Source organism: Microcaecilia unicolor, chromosome 2, assembly GCF_901765095.1.
Source record: "Microcaecilia unicolor chromosome 2, aMicUni1.1, whole genome shotgun sequence".
NCBI lineage: Eukaryota > Metazoa > Chordata > Amphibia > Gymnophiona > Siphonopidae > Microcaecilia > Microcaecilia unicolor.
Genome location: NC_044032.1, coordinates 43,096,759 through 43,113,220, shown reverse-complemented (window position 1 = coordinate 43,113,220; position 16,462 = coordinate 43,096,759). Strand labels below are relative to the sequence as shown.

At 48.4% G+C, this 16,462-nt stretch overlaps 1 protein-coding gene across 1 annotated transcript in view; it reads left to right on the top strand.

The window, feature by feature from the left end:
* The window catches only part of EPG5 (ectopic P-granules autophagy protein 5 homolog), a 231,820-nt gene that overhangs the window by 138,831 nt on the left and 76,527 nt on the right, over positions 1-16,462 (top strand). Inside the window, exon 27 of the mRNA XM_030192892.1 lies at positions 12,005-12,167. Coding sequence (XP_030048752.1) covers positions 12,005-12,167 — 163 coding nt within the window. The remainder of the gene's footprint in view (positions 1-12,004; positions 12,168-16,462) is intronic.

Genomic DNA, 16,462 nt, shown 5'->3' with positions numbered 1-16,462 from the left:
TAGTGCTGTTAAGCTATCAAGTAATTATTATTTATTTATTAGAATTTATTTACCGCCTTTTTGAAGGAATTCACTGAAGTGGTGTACAGCAAGAATAATTCAAGCATAAGCAATTGACAATTACAGCAGTACAAATATTCAAGTAATACAAAGTAGGATAGGCAGTTGGTACTCAGTGTCCGAAAATTGTTATTGGCTATGGCTCATGCTCATTCAACTCAGACTGCTAGTATGCTAGTGAGCCTTGACGCTGAAAAGTCATTTGACCAGGTAGATTGGAGCTATCTTTTCAGTACTTGCGTTTCTTGGGTATAGAGGGGTTGGTTTTTGTAGACTCTTCAAGCATTATACCAGTCGCCTACTGCGGCGATTATAGTAAATGGCATACGAACTGCCCCCTTCCCTATTTCTAGAGGCACTCGAAATGGGTATCCCCTCTCTCCTCTGTTGTTCCTTTTGTACTTGGAGCCCCTCCTCTACACCATTATTAAAGAATTAGACATACAAGGCATTATGATTAGTACTTATGAGATTTGGGTGCTTGCCTTTGTAGATGATGTGTTGTTAGTGCTTTCCAACCCCCAACAATATCATTACAGTGCTTTTTGGGTGACGTGGATGAATTTCATTATTATTTTGGATTTATGCTGAACCTGCAAAAGTCCACAGCGTTACCTTTGCAAGGACTGTTCCTAACTTGTGGCTGGGGAATTCCCCTTAATGTGGGTGGAGGGACGCATTAAATACTTGGGCATTTATTTGCTTCGAGGCCTTACAACTTTACTTGCCCATAATTTGGAACCCCTTTTCACAGAGACTAAAGCTAAGTTGAAAGCCTGGAAAACCTATCCCTTGTCGTTAATGGGGAAAGTCGTGTTTTACCATATGGTCATGTTGCCTCGTTGGCTTTTATGTATGTCAGATGCTACCATTTGTACTTAGAGGGGCATAATCGAAAGGGACGCTCAAGTTTTGCTGAGGACGTCCTCGCAAAACATCCCGATGGAGGGGCGGGGAAACCCGTATTCTCCGAGGACAAGCAGGCTGCTTGTTCTCACTGATGGGTGACGTCCACGGCAGCCCCTCCAATCGGAACCTTCACTAGCAAAGTCCTTTGCTAGCCCTCGCGCGCCGATGCGCACCGCGCATGCGCGGCCGTCTTCCCGCCCGAAATCGGCTTGAGCCGGCCAGTCTTCTTTTCTCTGCGCTCGGGACGGTTGTGTTTCCGTTTCGTGCCCCGTAAAAGTCGACCTCGCGCGTCGTTTTTTGACTCGTTTCACTTCAAAAGTGTTGGAAAAACCCTCTTTTGGCTTTTTCCCTTCCTCTAGTTCGAGTTTTTCACCCCGGTAAGTTTTCTTTCGTCGTCGGGGTAGGCCTTACTTAGGCCCCGGTCGAAATTTCCTTCCCGCTTTTTTCTGCTGGTGCCAAATTTCGCCATTTCGTCTTTCGATCTCGCCGGCGTGATTTTTCCGCCCATGACATCGAAGCCTTCCAGCGGCTTCAAGAAGTGCACCCAGTGCGCCCGGGTAATCTCGCTCACTGACAGGCACGCTTCGTGTCTTCGGTGTCTGGGGGCCGAGCACCGCCCTCAGGCCTGTAGTCTGTGTTCCCTTTTACAGAAGCAGACTCAGGTAGCGAGGTTGGCCCAGTGGAACGTTTTGTTCTCGGGCTCTTCGTCGGCATCGGCACCGGGGGTATCGAGTGCATCGACGTCTGCAGCGTCCAGACCTTCATCCTCGGCGGCCAGTGCATCGAGTGCATCGAGGCATCGACCCTCTGCATCGGCGCCGAGATATCGGGTGACTGCATCGACGTCGGTGGTACCGGGACCTCGTCCGCTGATGTCGTCGGACGGTGGTGCTTCGTCTGGAGTGCAGGTGAGGGCTGTCCACTCCCCTGCTGGTGGCGGTGAGCCTTCGGGTGGGTCTCCCCCTACCCTGAGGGCTCCTGCGGTACAGCCCCCCCGAGATCGACCCTCTTCGGTCTCGGCCCTGAGGAAGAGACGGCTGGATTCTACGTCCTCCTCGTCGGTGCCGGGAAGCGCCAGTGACGTGCTTCGCAAAAAATCTAAGAAGCATCGACACCGGTCCCCTTCCCATGTCGGCACCGAGAGCTCTGGGTCGCCGAGGGAGTCGGCACCCAGTAGGCATCGGCACCGAGAGGACCGCTCACCCTCTGTTCAGGAGGTGTCGATGCGCTCCACTCTGGACAGCCCGGAACAGCCTCCACGCCCGGAACAGGTTCTGACGTCGACGCCTGCATCGACTTCCATGCCTTTTTCTGCAGCCGCTCTGAACGAGAGCCTCCGGGCCGTTCTTCCAGAGATTCTGGGAGAGCTGTTGCGCCCTACCCCTCCGGTACCGGCGGTGCTTGCGCCTCTGGTACCGTCGAGCGTGGCGCCGGCTGGTCCATCGCCCGAGGTGAGGTCACCGGCGTCGGTGCCGCTTGCGGTACCGACTGCCGTCGCCTCCCAGGAAGGCTCCCCGACTACGTCGGCGGAGGGAGCTTCGCCGATGCGGGCGAGGGAGTCTACCTCTCGACGCCCCCATCGTGGACGTGGCTCCACGGAGTCGAGTCGGGCGCGGTTGCAGACACAGGTTCGTGAACTTGTGTCTGACACCGAGGGTGAGGCCTCGTGGGAGGAAGAGAAAGACATCAGGTATTTCTCTGACGAGGAGTCTGAAGGTCTTCCCTCTGACCCCACTCCCTCTCCTGAAAGGCAGCTTTCTCCTCCTGAGAGTCTGTCTTTCGCTTCCTTTGTCCGGGAGATGTCTACGGCCATCCCCTTCCCGGTGGTTGTGGAGGACGAGCCCAGGGCTGAAATGTTTGAGCTCCTGGACTATCCTTCTCCACCTAAGGAAGCGTCCACTGTACCCATGCACCATGTCCTTAAGAAGACATTGCTGGCGAACTGGACAAAACCTCTAACTAATCCCCACATTCCCAAGAAGATCGAGTCCCAGTACCGGATCCATGGGGACCCAGAGCTGATGCGCACCCAGTTGCCTCATGACTCTGGAGTTGTGGATTTGGCCCTAAAGAAGGCTAAGAGTTCTAGGGAGCATGCTTCGGCGCCCCCGGGCAAAGACTCTAGAACCTTAGACTCCTTTGGGAGGAAGGCCTACCATTCTTCTATGCTCGTGGCCAAAATTCAGTCTTACCAGCTCTACACGAGCATACACATGCGGAACAATGTGCGGCAGTTGGCGGGCTTGGTGGATGCGCTCCCCCCTGAGCAAGCCAAGCCTTTTCAGGAGGTGGTCAGGCAGCTGAAGGCGTGCAGAAAATTCCTGGCCAGAGGGGTGTATGACACCTTTGATGTTGCGTCCAGGGCCGCTGCTCAAGGTGTGGTGATGCGCAGGCTCTCATGGCTGCGTGCCTCCGACCTGGAGAACAGACTCCAGCAGCGGATTGCGGACTCGCCTTGCCGTGCGGACAATATTTTTGGAGAGAAGGTCGAACAGGTGGTAGAGCATCTCCACCAGCGGGATACCGCATTCGACAAGTTCTCCCGCCGGCAGCCTTCAGCATCTACCTCTACAGGTAGAAGATTTTTCGGGGGAAGGAAGACTGTTCCCTACTCTTCTGGCAAGCGTAGGTACAATCCTCCTTCTCGACAGCCTGTGGCCCAGGCTAAGCCCCAGCGCGCTCGCTCTCGTCAGCAGCGTGCGACTCAGCAAGGCCCCTCGGCTCCCCAGCAAAAGCAAGGGACGGGCTTTTGACTGGCTCCAGCAGAGCATAGCCGACATCCAAGTGTCAGTGCCGGGCGACCTGCCGGTCGGGGGGAGGTTGAAAGCTTTTCACCAAAGGTGGCCTCTCATAACCTCCGATCAGTGGGTTCTGCAAATAGTCCGGCAAGGATACACCCTCAATTTGGCCTCAAAACCTCCAAATTGTCCACCGGGAGCTCAGTCTTACAGCTTCCAGCACAAGCAGGTACTTGCAGAGGAACTCTCCGCCCTTCTCAGCGCCAATGCGGTCGAGCCCGTGCCATCCGGGCAGGAAGGGCTGGGATTCTATTCCAGGTACTTCCTTGTGGAAAAGAAAACAGGGGGGATGCGTCCCATCCTAGACCTAAGGGCCCTGAACAAATATCTCGTAAAAGAAAAGTTCATGATGCTTTCCCTGGACACCCTTCTTCCCATGATTCAGGAAAACGATTGGCTATGCTCTCTGGACTTGAAGGACGCCTATATGCACATCCCGATACTGCCAGCTCACAGACAGTATCTGCGATTTCAGCTGGGCACACGTCACTTCCAGTACTGTGTGCTACCCTTTGGGCTCGCCTCTGCGCCCAGGGTGTTCACAAAGTGCCTGGCTGTAGTAGCAGCGGCACTTCGCAGACTGGGGGTACATGTGTTCCCATATCTCGACGATTGGCTGGTGAAGAACACATCCGAGGCAGGAGCCCTGCAGTCCATGCAGATGACTATTCGCCTCCTGGAGCTACTGGGGTTTGTGATAAATTACCCAAAGTCCCATCTTCTCCCAGTGCAGAAACTCGAGTTCATAGGAGCTCTGCTGGATTCTCAGACAGCTCGCGCCTACCTCCCAGAGGCGAGGGCCAGCAACTTGTTGTCCCTCGTCTCGCGGGTACGAGCGTCACAGCAGATCACAGCTCGGCAGATGTTGAGATTGCTGGGCCACATGGCCTCCACAGTTCATGTGACTCCCATGGCCCGCCTTCACATGAGATCTGCTCATTGGACCCTAGCTTCCCAGTGGTTTCAGGCTGCTGGGGATCTAGAAGACGTGATCCACCTGTCCACGAGTTTTCTCAAATCCCTGTATTGGTGGACGATTTGGTCCAATTTGACTCTGGGACGTCCTTTCCAAATTCCTCAGCCACAAAAAGTGCTGACCACGGATGCGTCTCTCCTGGGCTGGGGAGCTCATGTCGATGGGCTTCACACCCAAGGAAGCTGGTCCCTCCAGGAACGCGATCTGCAGATCAATCTTCTGGAGCTGCGAGCGATCTGGAACGCTCTGAAGGCTTTCAGAGATCGGCTGTCCCAACAAATTATCCAAATTCAGACAGACAACCAGGTTGCCATGTATTACATCAACAAGCAGGGGGGCACCGGATCTCGCCCCCTGTGTCAGGAAGCCGTCAGCATGTGGCTCTGGGCTCGCCGTCACGGCATGGGGCTCCAAGCCACATATCTGGCAGGCGTAAACAACAGTCTGGCCGACAGGTTGAGCAGGATTATGCAACCTCACGAGTGGTCGCTCAATTCTCGTGTAGTGCGACAGATCTTCCAGGTGTGGGGCACCCCCTTGGTGGATCTCTTCGCATCTCGAGCCAACCACAAAGTCCCTCAGTTCTGTTCCAGGCTTCAGGCCCACGGCAGACTGGCATCGGATGCCTTCCTCCTGGACTGGGGGGAGGGTCTGCTGTATGCTTATCCTCCCATACCTCTGGTGGGGAAGACTTTGTTGAAACTCAAGCAAGACCGAGGCACCATGATTCTGATTGCTCCTTTTTGGCCGCGTCAGATCTGGTTCCCTCTTCTTCTGGAGTTGTCCTCCGAAGAACCGTGGACATTGGAGTGTTTTCCGACCCTCATCACACAGGACGAAGGGGCGCTTCTGCATCCCAGCCTCCGGTCCCTGGCTCTCACGGCCTGGATGTTGAGAGCGTAGATTTTGCCTCTTTGGGTCTGTCAGAGGGTGTCTCCCGTATCTTGCTTGCTTCCAGGAAAGATTCCACTAAGAGGAGTTATTTCTTTCTGTGGAGGAGGTTTGCCGTCTGGTGTGACAGCAAGGCCCTAGATCCTCGCTCTTGTCCTACACAGACCCTGCTTGAATACCTTCTGCACCTGTCTGAGTCGGGTCTTAAGACCAACTCTGTAAGGGTTCACCTTAGTGCAATCAGTGCATACCATTACTGTGTGGAAGGTAAGCCGATCTCAGGACAGCCTTTAGTTGTTCGCTTCATGAGAGGTTTGCTTTTGTCAAAGCCCCCTGTCAAGCCTCCTACAGTGTCATGGGATCTCAATGTCGTTCTCACCCAGCTGATGAAACCTCCTTTTGAGCCACTGAACTCCTGCCATCTGAAGTACTTGACCTGGAAAGTCATTTTCTTGGTGGCAGTTACTTCAGCTCGTAGAGTCAGTGAGCTTCAGGCCCTGGTAGCCCAGGCCCCTTACACCAAATTTCATCATAACAGAGTAGTCCTCCGCACTCACCCTAAGTTTCTGCCAAAGGTTGTGTCGGAGTTCCATCTAAACCAGTCAATTGTCTTGCCAACATTCTTTCCCCGTCCTCATTCCTGCCCTGCTGAACGTCAGCTGCACACATTGGACTGCAAGAGAGCATTGGCCTTCTATTTGGAGCGGACGCAGCCCAACAGACAGTCCGCCCAGTTGTTTGTTTCTTTTGATCCCAATAGGAGGGGAGTGGCTGTAGGAAAACGCACCATATCCAATTGGCTATCAGATTGTATTTCCTTCACTTACGCCCAGGCTGGGCTGGCTCTTGAGGGTCATGTCACGGCTCATAATGTTAGAGCCATGGCAGCATCGGTAGCCCACTTGAAGTCAGCCACTATTGAAGAGATTTGCAAAGCTGCGACGTGGTCTTCTGTCCACACATTCACATCCCATTACTGCTTGCAGCAGGATACCCGACGCGACAGTCGGTTCGGGCAGTCAGTTCTTCAGAACCTGTTTGGGCTTTAGGATCCAACTCCACCCCCCGAGGGCCCTGTTTGTTCTGTTCCAGGCTGCACTCTCAGTTAGTTGGTAAATTTTTCAGGTCAGTCTCAGTTATGTCCTCGCCGTTGCGAGGCCCAATTGACCATGTTTGTTGTTTTAAGTGAGCCTGGGGGCTAGGGATACCCCATCAGTGAGAACAAGCAGCCTGCTTGTCCTCGGAGAAAGCGAATGCTACATACCTGTAGAAGGTATTCTCCGAGGACAGCAGGCTGATTGTTCTCACAAACCCGCCCGCCTCCCCTTTGGAGTTGTGTCTTCCCTGGTCTTTGTCTTGCTACATATGAGACTGGCCGGCTCAAGCCGGTTTCGGGCGGGAAGACGGCCGCGCATGCGCGGTGCGCATCGGCGCGCGAGGGCTAGCAAAGGACTTTGCTAGTGAAGGTTCCGATTGGAGGGGCTGCCGTGGACGTCACCCATCAGTGAGAACAATCAGCCTGCTGTCCTCGGAGAATACCTTCTACAGGTATGTAGCATTTGCTTTATTGAAACAAGATGGACGTCCATCTTTCATTTTGATAATACGGTCGGGGATGCCCAGATCCTGAAATTTAGGTCATCCTTAGAGATGGTCATCCCTAGACTTGGTCGTTTCTGATTTTCGGCGATAATGGAAACCAAGGACGCCCATCTCAGAAACGACCAGATGCAAGCCCTTTGGTCGTATGAGGAGCCAGCATTCGTAGTGCACTAGTCCCCCTCACATGCCAGGACAGCAACTGGGCACCCTAGGGGGCACTGCAGTGGATTTCATAAATTGCTCCCAGGTACATAGCTTGCTTACCTTGTGTGCTGAGCCCCCCAAATCCCCCCCCCCAAACCCACTCCGCACAACTGTACCACCACTACCATAGCCCTTATGGGTGAAGGGGGGCACCTAGATGTGGGTACAGTGGGTTTGTGATGGGTTTTGGAGGGCTCACATTTACCACCACACGTGTAACAGGTAGGGGGGGATGGGCCTGGGTCCGCCTGCCTGAAGTGCACTGCAGCACCCACTAAAACTGCTCCAGGGACCTGCATACTGCTGTGATGGACCTGAGTATGACATTTGAGGCTGGCACAATATATTTTAAAAGATTTTTTTAGGGTGGGAGGGGGTTAGTGACCACTGGGGGAGTAAGGGGAGGTCATCCCCGATTCTCTCTGGTGGTCATCTGGTCAGTTCGGGCACCTTTTTAAGCCTTGGTCATAAGAAAAACAGGACCAGGTAAAGTCGTCCAAGTGCTCGTCAGAGAAGCCCTTTTTTCCATTATGGGTCGAGGACGTCCATGTGCTAGGCACGCCCAAGTCCCGCCTTCGCTACGCCTCTGACATGCCCCCGGGAACTTTGGTCATTCCTGCGCCGGAAAGTAGTTGGGGACGCCCAAAATTGGCTTTCGATTATACCGATTTGGGCGACCCTGTGAGAAGGATGCCCATCTTCCAATTTGTGTCGAAAGATGGGTGTCCTCTTTTGAAAATGAGCCTGTTAGTGTGAAACAGGATAGGCGTTTGACTAAATTGCTAACTACTTATTTGTGGAATGGGAACCGAGCCAAACTACCACTAACCAAGGGTTGTTTGCCTAGGGAATGTGGGGGATTGGGCCTATTATCAGTACGTTTATTCTCTTTGGCCTGTGGCATGTGACACGTTAACGACTGGTTTCCGGGCACATCTAATTTTTCCTGTATTCCATTTGAGACTGTCCTGTCCCACCCTGCTCATTTTAGTTACGTGTTGCATGCCAGGTCTGCATGTCTGGGCTCCTTTTGCTGTACCTATCTGTGTTTTCACCATCTTTGCACTGTATGGTGCTGGGTTTGCAAAGCACTAAAGCTGCCGTCTCAGGTAATACCCTTGTAGCCTATTAAGGGTAACAGAGATTTTTTGCCAGGAATGTTGGTGGCTCGCTTTCAGTTCAGGCGACAGCAAGACTTAACTTTTCTCTTTCAGGTAGTTACAGACACTAGAACTTTACAACCTTACTCTTCTTTATACGCAGATTACAACTTGGATGAAAAGGCTGTGTTTTCTTACTTGCAATTCAAACATTGTGTCATCACTACCTTCATCTGCATTGACTGCTGAGACTTATGAGAAACTTTCTGAAACTTATAGTCTGGAAGCTCAAGTACGAGTACCATTACGCTATCACCATCAGGCACTATTGGAATTGATCCCTCTTTTGATCTCAAGATATAGTAACATAATAAATGACAGCAGATAAAGACCTGTGCGTTCCATCCAGTCTGCCCAACAAGATAAACTCATTTACATGGTATGTGATGCTTTATATGTATACCCAAGTTTGATTTGTCCTTGCCTTTCTAAGGGCACAGACCATAGAAGTCTGCCCAGCACTGTTCTTGTACTAAGTTCTGAAGCTAACATTGAAGTCCCTTAGAATTTACACTCCAGCCCATTCCTATCTATTCAGTCACAATCGGGGCATAGACCATAGAAGTCTGCCCAGCTCCCATTTTGTTTTCCAATTACCGGCGTCGCCACCCAATCTCCGCTAAGATTCCGTGGAACCATTCCTTCTAAACAGGATTCCTTTGTGTTTGTCCCACGCATGTTTGAATTCCATTACCGTTTTCATCTCCACCACCTCCCACAGGAGGGCATTCCACATATCCACCATCCTCTCCGTGAAAAAATACTTCCTGACATTAGTCCTGAGTCTGCCCCCCTTCAACCTCAATTCATGTCCTCTAGTTCTACCGCCTCCCAGTCTCCGAAAAAGGTTAATTTGCGGATTAATACCTTTCATATATTTGTCTGTATCATGTTACCCCTGTTTCTCCTTTCCTCTAAGGTATACATGTTCAGGTCAGCAAGTCTCTCCTCGTATGGTTTGCAGCACAAATCCCATACCATTTTTGTAGCTTTTGTTTGCACCGCTTCCAGTCTTTTAACTTCTTTAGCAAGATTCGGCCTCCAAAACTGAACACAAATACTCCAAGTGGGACCTAACCAACGACTTGTAGAGGGGCATCAACACCTCCTTTCTTCTGCTGGTTATGCCCCTCACAAAAAGATCAGTTGCCATATTTAGAGCAGCCTTTAGCTTGGACCACTGTTTTTCCACATCTTCTGCACCTTCCCAGAACAGCTCCTTCTTCAGGTATTCCCCCATTTTATCAAAATCAGTACGTCTGAAATCCTGTACTTTGAGTTTTGTGCGTCCGCACTCCGCCTTCGCCCTTATTTCAAAACCATACGGTGTGATTATCACTATTACATAGGTGGGCACCCACCCAGATTTTGGAAACACTACCCCCATTCATGATCACTAGATTCAGCATCGACCCTTCCCTTGTGGGTTCCTTCACCATTTGTCTGAGCAAGGCACTCTGAAAGGCATCCACAATCTCTCCCTACTTCTTTACGTTTCCGCAGACGGGACTTTCCAATCCACCTCAGACAAATTGAAATCTCCCAACAGTAGCACCTCCCCTTTCATACCAATCTTTTGAATATCTTCTATCAGATCCTTGTCTAACTTCTCCGTTTGCACAGGAGGTCTGTAGATAACCCCCATGTGGATACAGGTTCCATCTTCTCTTTCCAGGAAGATGGTGGCATGATCTATGGATATGGCTCCTATGTTGTCCGAAACCCATTTACATAAAAGTATCCAGAGTAGCTGCCTGCTTACAAAACATGTGTTGCATTGGGAACAGCAATATAAACTTGTCATGCGGCTCTATATTTCTCCACATCATGTTCATCTTGCCCACCTGGCTGCTGCTGATTGCTGTTTGAAATGTCAATGTTCTATGACTACTTTGGGCCACATGTTCTGGACATGCTTGTTCCTTAGATGCTCTTGGCAGTCCCTCAGAGTTCATATATCAACACTTTGGAGGATATGTTGGATCCTGCAGCCTCTGGCCCTTTTTGGAGTGTAAGACATCCTGCGTCCTACACCGAAGGGTTGTCAAAGATTTGTAAAGCAAGCAGTTTTTATGGGCATTAAGTGTATTAATTCTTACTGGCTTCAGCCCGAGCTGCCTTCTTTGGCCTGTTGGTATCTCTCATGATTACACAAGCTTCCGTGGAACATTGTGAATTTCATATTTTGACTCAGTTCAGGGATCCAAATTTTGTGCCCTTTTCGGAACCATTTTTGGCATCCTTGACTCCTGTGGCCCATAGTAAATTGTTAAATGCTTAACTGTTTTCTCCTTTCTGGAGTGTGCTGGAGATGTTGGCTATAAATGGTGAGATATTTTGGGGGTAGGGGGAGGTGGAGAGGGATTAACCTAGAAACTTTTGTCATAACACCGGTTTTTGCTTGATTTTGTTTTGTATTGCTGAGTTTGATTAGGTCAGTTATGGCAATAAAAAGATTTAAACAAAACAAAAAACAAACAAACAAACAAAAGACAGCCAGAAAAGAGCTGCAGAGAAACTGATATTGAGACAAGGCAAAAAAAAAAAAAAAAATCTCTTATGACTGTAAGAGATATTATAAATTGGTTTATGCTTTTTGAAAAGAAAATACAAAGTATATCATAGTATACTAACAATATCAACCAATATATATCAAAATATTGTAATAGCATAGGGTATAAGCAAAGATGGACAGATAGATATGTAAGGTAAATAGGAGTGAGAAAATAAGGTGATTCATTTAATTATTTCTAGGATAAGCAGCATAAAATGTATTGTACTTTTTTGGGATCTTGCCAGGTACATGTGACCTGGATTGGCCACTGTTAGAAACAGGATGCTGGGCTTGATGGACCTTCGGTCTGGCCCAGTATGGCAATACTTATGTACTTAATTTAAAGAAAGTTGCACATGAAGTCAGGTGCTTGAATATTATCTTAGCTAGGGTAGGAGTGGATAAACATGTCCTGATTATAGTATGTGCAGCCGATGTCACTCTGTGTGTGTGTGTATGTGTGTGTGTGACTAGTAATCCTTTTATAAGAACAAAGTCCAGTGCACTAAAAGAAAAAATATTACAAATATATTTTAGTGGCAATTCTTTTTAGTTGAAATTATAATTTATTAAATTTCTGGATTTTTCTGAAATGAATATAATTACTCATTTGCCTTTAAGTCACATTGATGGGCAATTCGTTTTACTTGCAAATTATAATTTTATTAAATTTCTGGATTTTTCTGAAATGAATATAATAATTTGCTTGTACCTCACAAATATGAATTCAGCATTTTCTAGTACATTTACTTTACATTTTAACAAAAGTGAAAAAAATCCCCCAAATAATTTGACCTTCAGATTAAGAAACCTGGATATTTATCTTACAAATATCTGCTTTTTGTTTCAGAATGGCAGCCCTTCGGGAATCTCAGCAAGTTGCTTTAGATGGAGAGATATTAGACTCTTTGTCCAAACTGTATGTGAACAGAGAAGAACAAATTAATATTGAGCTTTCATGTCGTGGGAATTCGAATAGAAACTGTACAGGAGCTGCTAACGTAACTGTAAAGGTTAGCTTTTAATTTTTTTTTCTGCTGAAATAAATGGGCTAATATGTCCTGTTCTATGATTTGCTTGCAGGTGATTTATGTACATTATGATTGATTTTCTCAGTCTTTACTGGAGAATTTCATTGGCTAGATATAAAGAGCCTTTTGAGTGGTCAAAGAAAAGCAGTCTTGTAAACTCCAAACATGAGAAGATAAATATAGTTTCCCACTATTTTATACAGATTGCCAGCATTTTCATAATTTTATGATGTCTTATTTGGTAAAAATTGTACAGTTAGAAAGCAGTGGAATAAGAACAGTAGGCTGTAAACATCTTGTAGCATGGATGGGTAAACTTTGATCCACGTACAGTGTAAATTATTACTTTATACAGTTTTTGAACACATATCAGGTGCTTGATCTCCCTCTGTCTCTACCATCTGCCAACATTGGCACCTTCCTCCACAATGAGCCAGTGTATCAGTCTCGACCCTGAATATCTGCTTTTATTGATAATGTGAATACCAGTGCAACTTAAGATGAGCATTCAGGCTCAGACTGATGACATTAGCTTCTTATGGAGGAAGATAGTCATGGCAGCAGAAAAGACATAGGCAGATCAAGAAGGAGTTTTTTTTTTTCTGAAGGATGTGGAGTTGGGGGCCCTTCTCCCTCCTGACCTGCACCAGTCCCCCAATCCAGGAATGGGTTCCAATGTGGCTTCTAGACCAAAGGTTTTGCCCTTCGCTGTCTTATTAAACGTGCATAAAAGCTTTCACAGTGCTTATAGTTTTATCAAAGTTTAAAAGAGGTGGTTCTATGTGTGTAGTTAGGGGGCATAAAGAGGTTGTACACTTTTACCTTTTCAAAGTTACATTTGGCTGTTTTACTCCTGATTAGTGTTTTGAACAAATAACAGTTACAATGTATGCACACCCTTCGTACTCCATGCTTACAATTGTCAACCTACAAAACTTAGATGGGCTTAATATCCAAAAATATAAATTCTCCATTATATATTACAGAAATAATGTACTGTAGAAGATCCTCCATAAGCCTTTACTTATCAGCAGATGAAGCCAGCAACTTGTTGGCTATGACCATCTACCAGCAGGTGGAGATGGTGTGAATCCTGGCTAGTCAGTATTTTCTGTATCTCAGCAGGCAGTGGATGGTCTCTCACAAGCTCTTGGCTTCATTTTGGCTGTAGCTCCTATTCTAGGTTTCCTGGTTCAGTTGAGCGTGGGACGTCTAGGCTGTTCGGTGCCTATTCTAAGGGTACTCCTGGTGGTGCCAGGTCCCTCCCCTATTCCCCCACCCACCCACATACACACTTCCTCGCTTTCTCCTTCTTCACAGGGCTGAGGCAAACAAAGTACTATAAAGGAGGCAAGAGCAGAATTTCTGCTTCTGAGCTTTCAAATGGAGGGGGGGGGGGGGGGGGGGGGTTGCTTTTCCTTTGCTTCCTTTTGTCAGGAATTTCAGCCTCTTCAGAGAAACGAACAGCCTATATAATTTCCTCCATTTGGGTGAGTACACCTTTAAGTTGTAATTCTCTGTCTGATTTTGCAGTTGCTATTTTGTTTGTTTCCCTTTCCATCATGGTGCAGGCTGCTCTTGCAGTGGAGAGCTGGGGACAGTGTTGAGGCTTTATCCAAGGCTTGTTGACGTCGGGAGCCATGTCTGGTTCCAACATGAGCAAATTTTTGGTGCGTTCTCTTAGTCCTTCACTCCCCAGCACTGCTTCTCTGCTGACAACTGCAGCTAAGTGGCGGCCCTACCATTAGGCCAACTGAGGCCGGTCCTCAGGCAGCACTCTTCATAGAGCGGCATCACTCTCCTTTCCACTCCCCACACTGGCTACGGTCTGGCTTCTCCCCCTTCCTTTCTCAACCCCTTTTCCCGAGTCTGTCTTTTTTTTGTTTTCTAAAAGTCATTGGTGGCAGCAATTCCCATTTGCCGCCTTGCCTTGTACACCGGCGGCTTCTCTATAATATTGCCCACCTTTGAGGAAACAGGAAGTTATGTCAGAAATGTGGGCCACAGTAGAAAGAAGAAGCCGCTGCTGGCAACAGGCCAGTGTATGGAAATCACTGCTGCCACCAACTTTTGGAAAACAAAAAAGAAGGTAGACTAAGGGAAGGGGGTTGATAAAAGAAGGGGGGAGAAGCCAGAATGTGGCTTGGGGAGAAGGAAGTTGGGAGAGGGAGAGATGTTAGACTTGAGGGAGGGGGCAGTGGTGCCATCTTATCCTTCACAGCAGATTGTCTTGGTCCTTCCCTGCCGTGACTATCTTGGATTCCCATGACTCTGCTCCTGCGAGTGAGTAGGACGGCTTCCTATAGGTTTGGACGGCTTCCTAAAGAAAAAGTCCATAGACCGTTATTGAATGGACTTGAGGAAAATCCATTATTTCTGGGATAAGCAGTATAAAATGTTTTGTACTTTTTGGGGATCTTGCCAGGTATATTGTGGCCTGGATTGTCCACAGTGGCTGGGCTTGATGGACCTTTGGTTGTCCCAGTATGGCAATACTTATGTACTTATAAGTATGCTTCTTTGGCTTCACAGATAGGTACTTTCCCTTCTAGAGCCGTCACAGAGCAGCTTCTTCTGTGGGTTCTGGCATTTGTCAGGCTTCTCAAGAGCCTTTTACCCTGAATTTATACTTCTGCTGCATCAGTCATATTTACTTAAGCGCTCTTACCAAGGCTCTGAATCTCAGCATGTTGTTCAACCTCTGCAAGTGGAATCTTCTGCTGAAAGTCTGCGTTTGGAGAATGTTTCTGATATTGCCTTAGTCTGGGGACGGGGGTCACGAGCGCTAAGAGGCCATGTGTTAAGTGGGCTGAGGACTTGGACTGTTTTTCTCCTCCGGAGTCAGAGGACGACTTTAGTCCCCTGGAGGAGGAGGAGGAGGGGTCCTTGTCTGGGTCAGATAGAGAGACAGTGCCTGGGGAGAACCCTTCGGTGGTCCGCATTTTTCACAGGGAGGAGTTGGCGGATCTTATTGAGCAGGTGTCTGCTACGCTCAAATTTGATCCGGCAGTAGATCCGGCTCCATCCAAAAAGCAAGACCCGCTTGTTAAGGGGATCAGAAGGGTTTCTCGTACGTTTCCTATGAATGCGGACCTTAGAGAGATGGTAACGCAGGAATGGCTCTCGCCGGAGGCGCCGTGTAGAGTGGCACGGGCCATGGCTAAGCTCTATCCCCTTCCGCAGGAGGATAGAGATTCTTTAAAGCCTCCGACCGTGGATGCCGTAGTGACGGCGGTGACTAAGGCTACGGCAATTCCTGTGGATGGAGGGGCTGCCTTACGGGACCCTCAGGACAGGAAATTGGAGACATTTCTGAAGCGAAGTTTTGATTTATTGGCGCTGGCTTTGCAAGCATCGGTTTGTGGAGGTCTGGTGGCTCGAGCATGTTTCCGCTGGGCTGAGCGGTTGCTAGATACTCCGCAGGTTGATAGAGCCGCCTTAGTGCAGGATTTGGCAAAGTTGGAGATGGGTTCGTCCTTCTTGGCAGATGCGCTGTACTCTAGGATGAATACCATCCGGTCCAGGAGATTTGCTACTCTTCAGTTTGCTGAACTGCCTCATTACGTCCTCCAGGTTTACGGTGAAGTCAGTAAGTTTCTCCGAGTCGTCCGCTTGAAATATCATTTCCGACACCGGTATCCCACCCAAATCTTCCTCGGTGAAGACCGAAGCAAAGAATTCAATCAATCTCTCCGCTACGTCTTTGTCTTCCTTGATCGACCCTTTTACCCCTCGGTCATCCAGCGGCCCAACCGATTCTTTTGCCGGCTTCCTGTTTTTAATGTACCGAAAAATTTTTTTGCTATGTTTTTTTTGTCTCTAATGCTATCTTTTTCTCGTAATCCCTCTTGGCCTTCTTTATCTGCGCCTTGCATTTGCTTTGACACTCCTTATGCTGCTTCTTGTTATTTTCAGATGGTTCCTTCTTCCATTTTCTGAAGGCATTTCTTTTAGCCCTAATAGCTTCCTTCACCTCACTTTTCAACCAGGCCGGCTGTCTTTTGGAGTTCCGTCTTTCTTTTCTAATTAGTGGAATATGTTTGGCCTGGGCCTCCAGGATGGTATTTTTGAGCAGTGTCCATGCCTGTTTACAGTTTTTACCCTCTCAGTTGTCCCCCTAAGTTCTTTTTCCACCTTTCTTCTCATTTTATCATAGTCTCCTTTTTAAAAGTTAAACACTAACGGATTTGACTTCCTGTGTATAGTTACTTCAAGGTCGATATTAAAACTGATTATATTATGATCACTGTTATCAAGCGGCCCCAGTACCATAACGT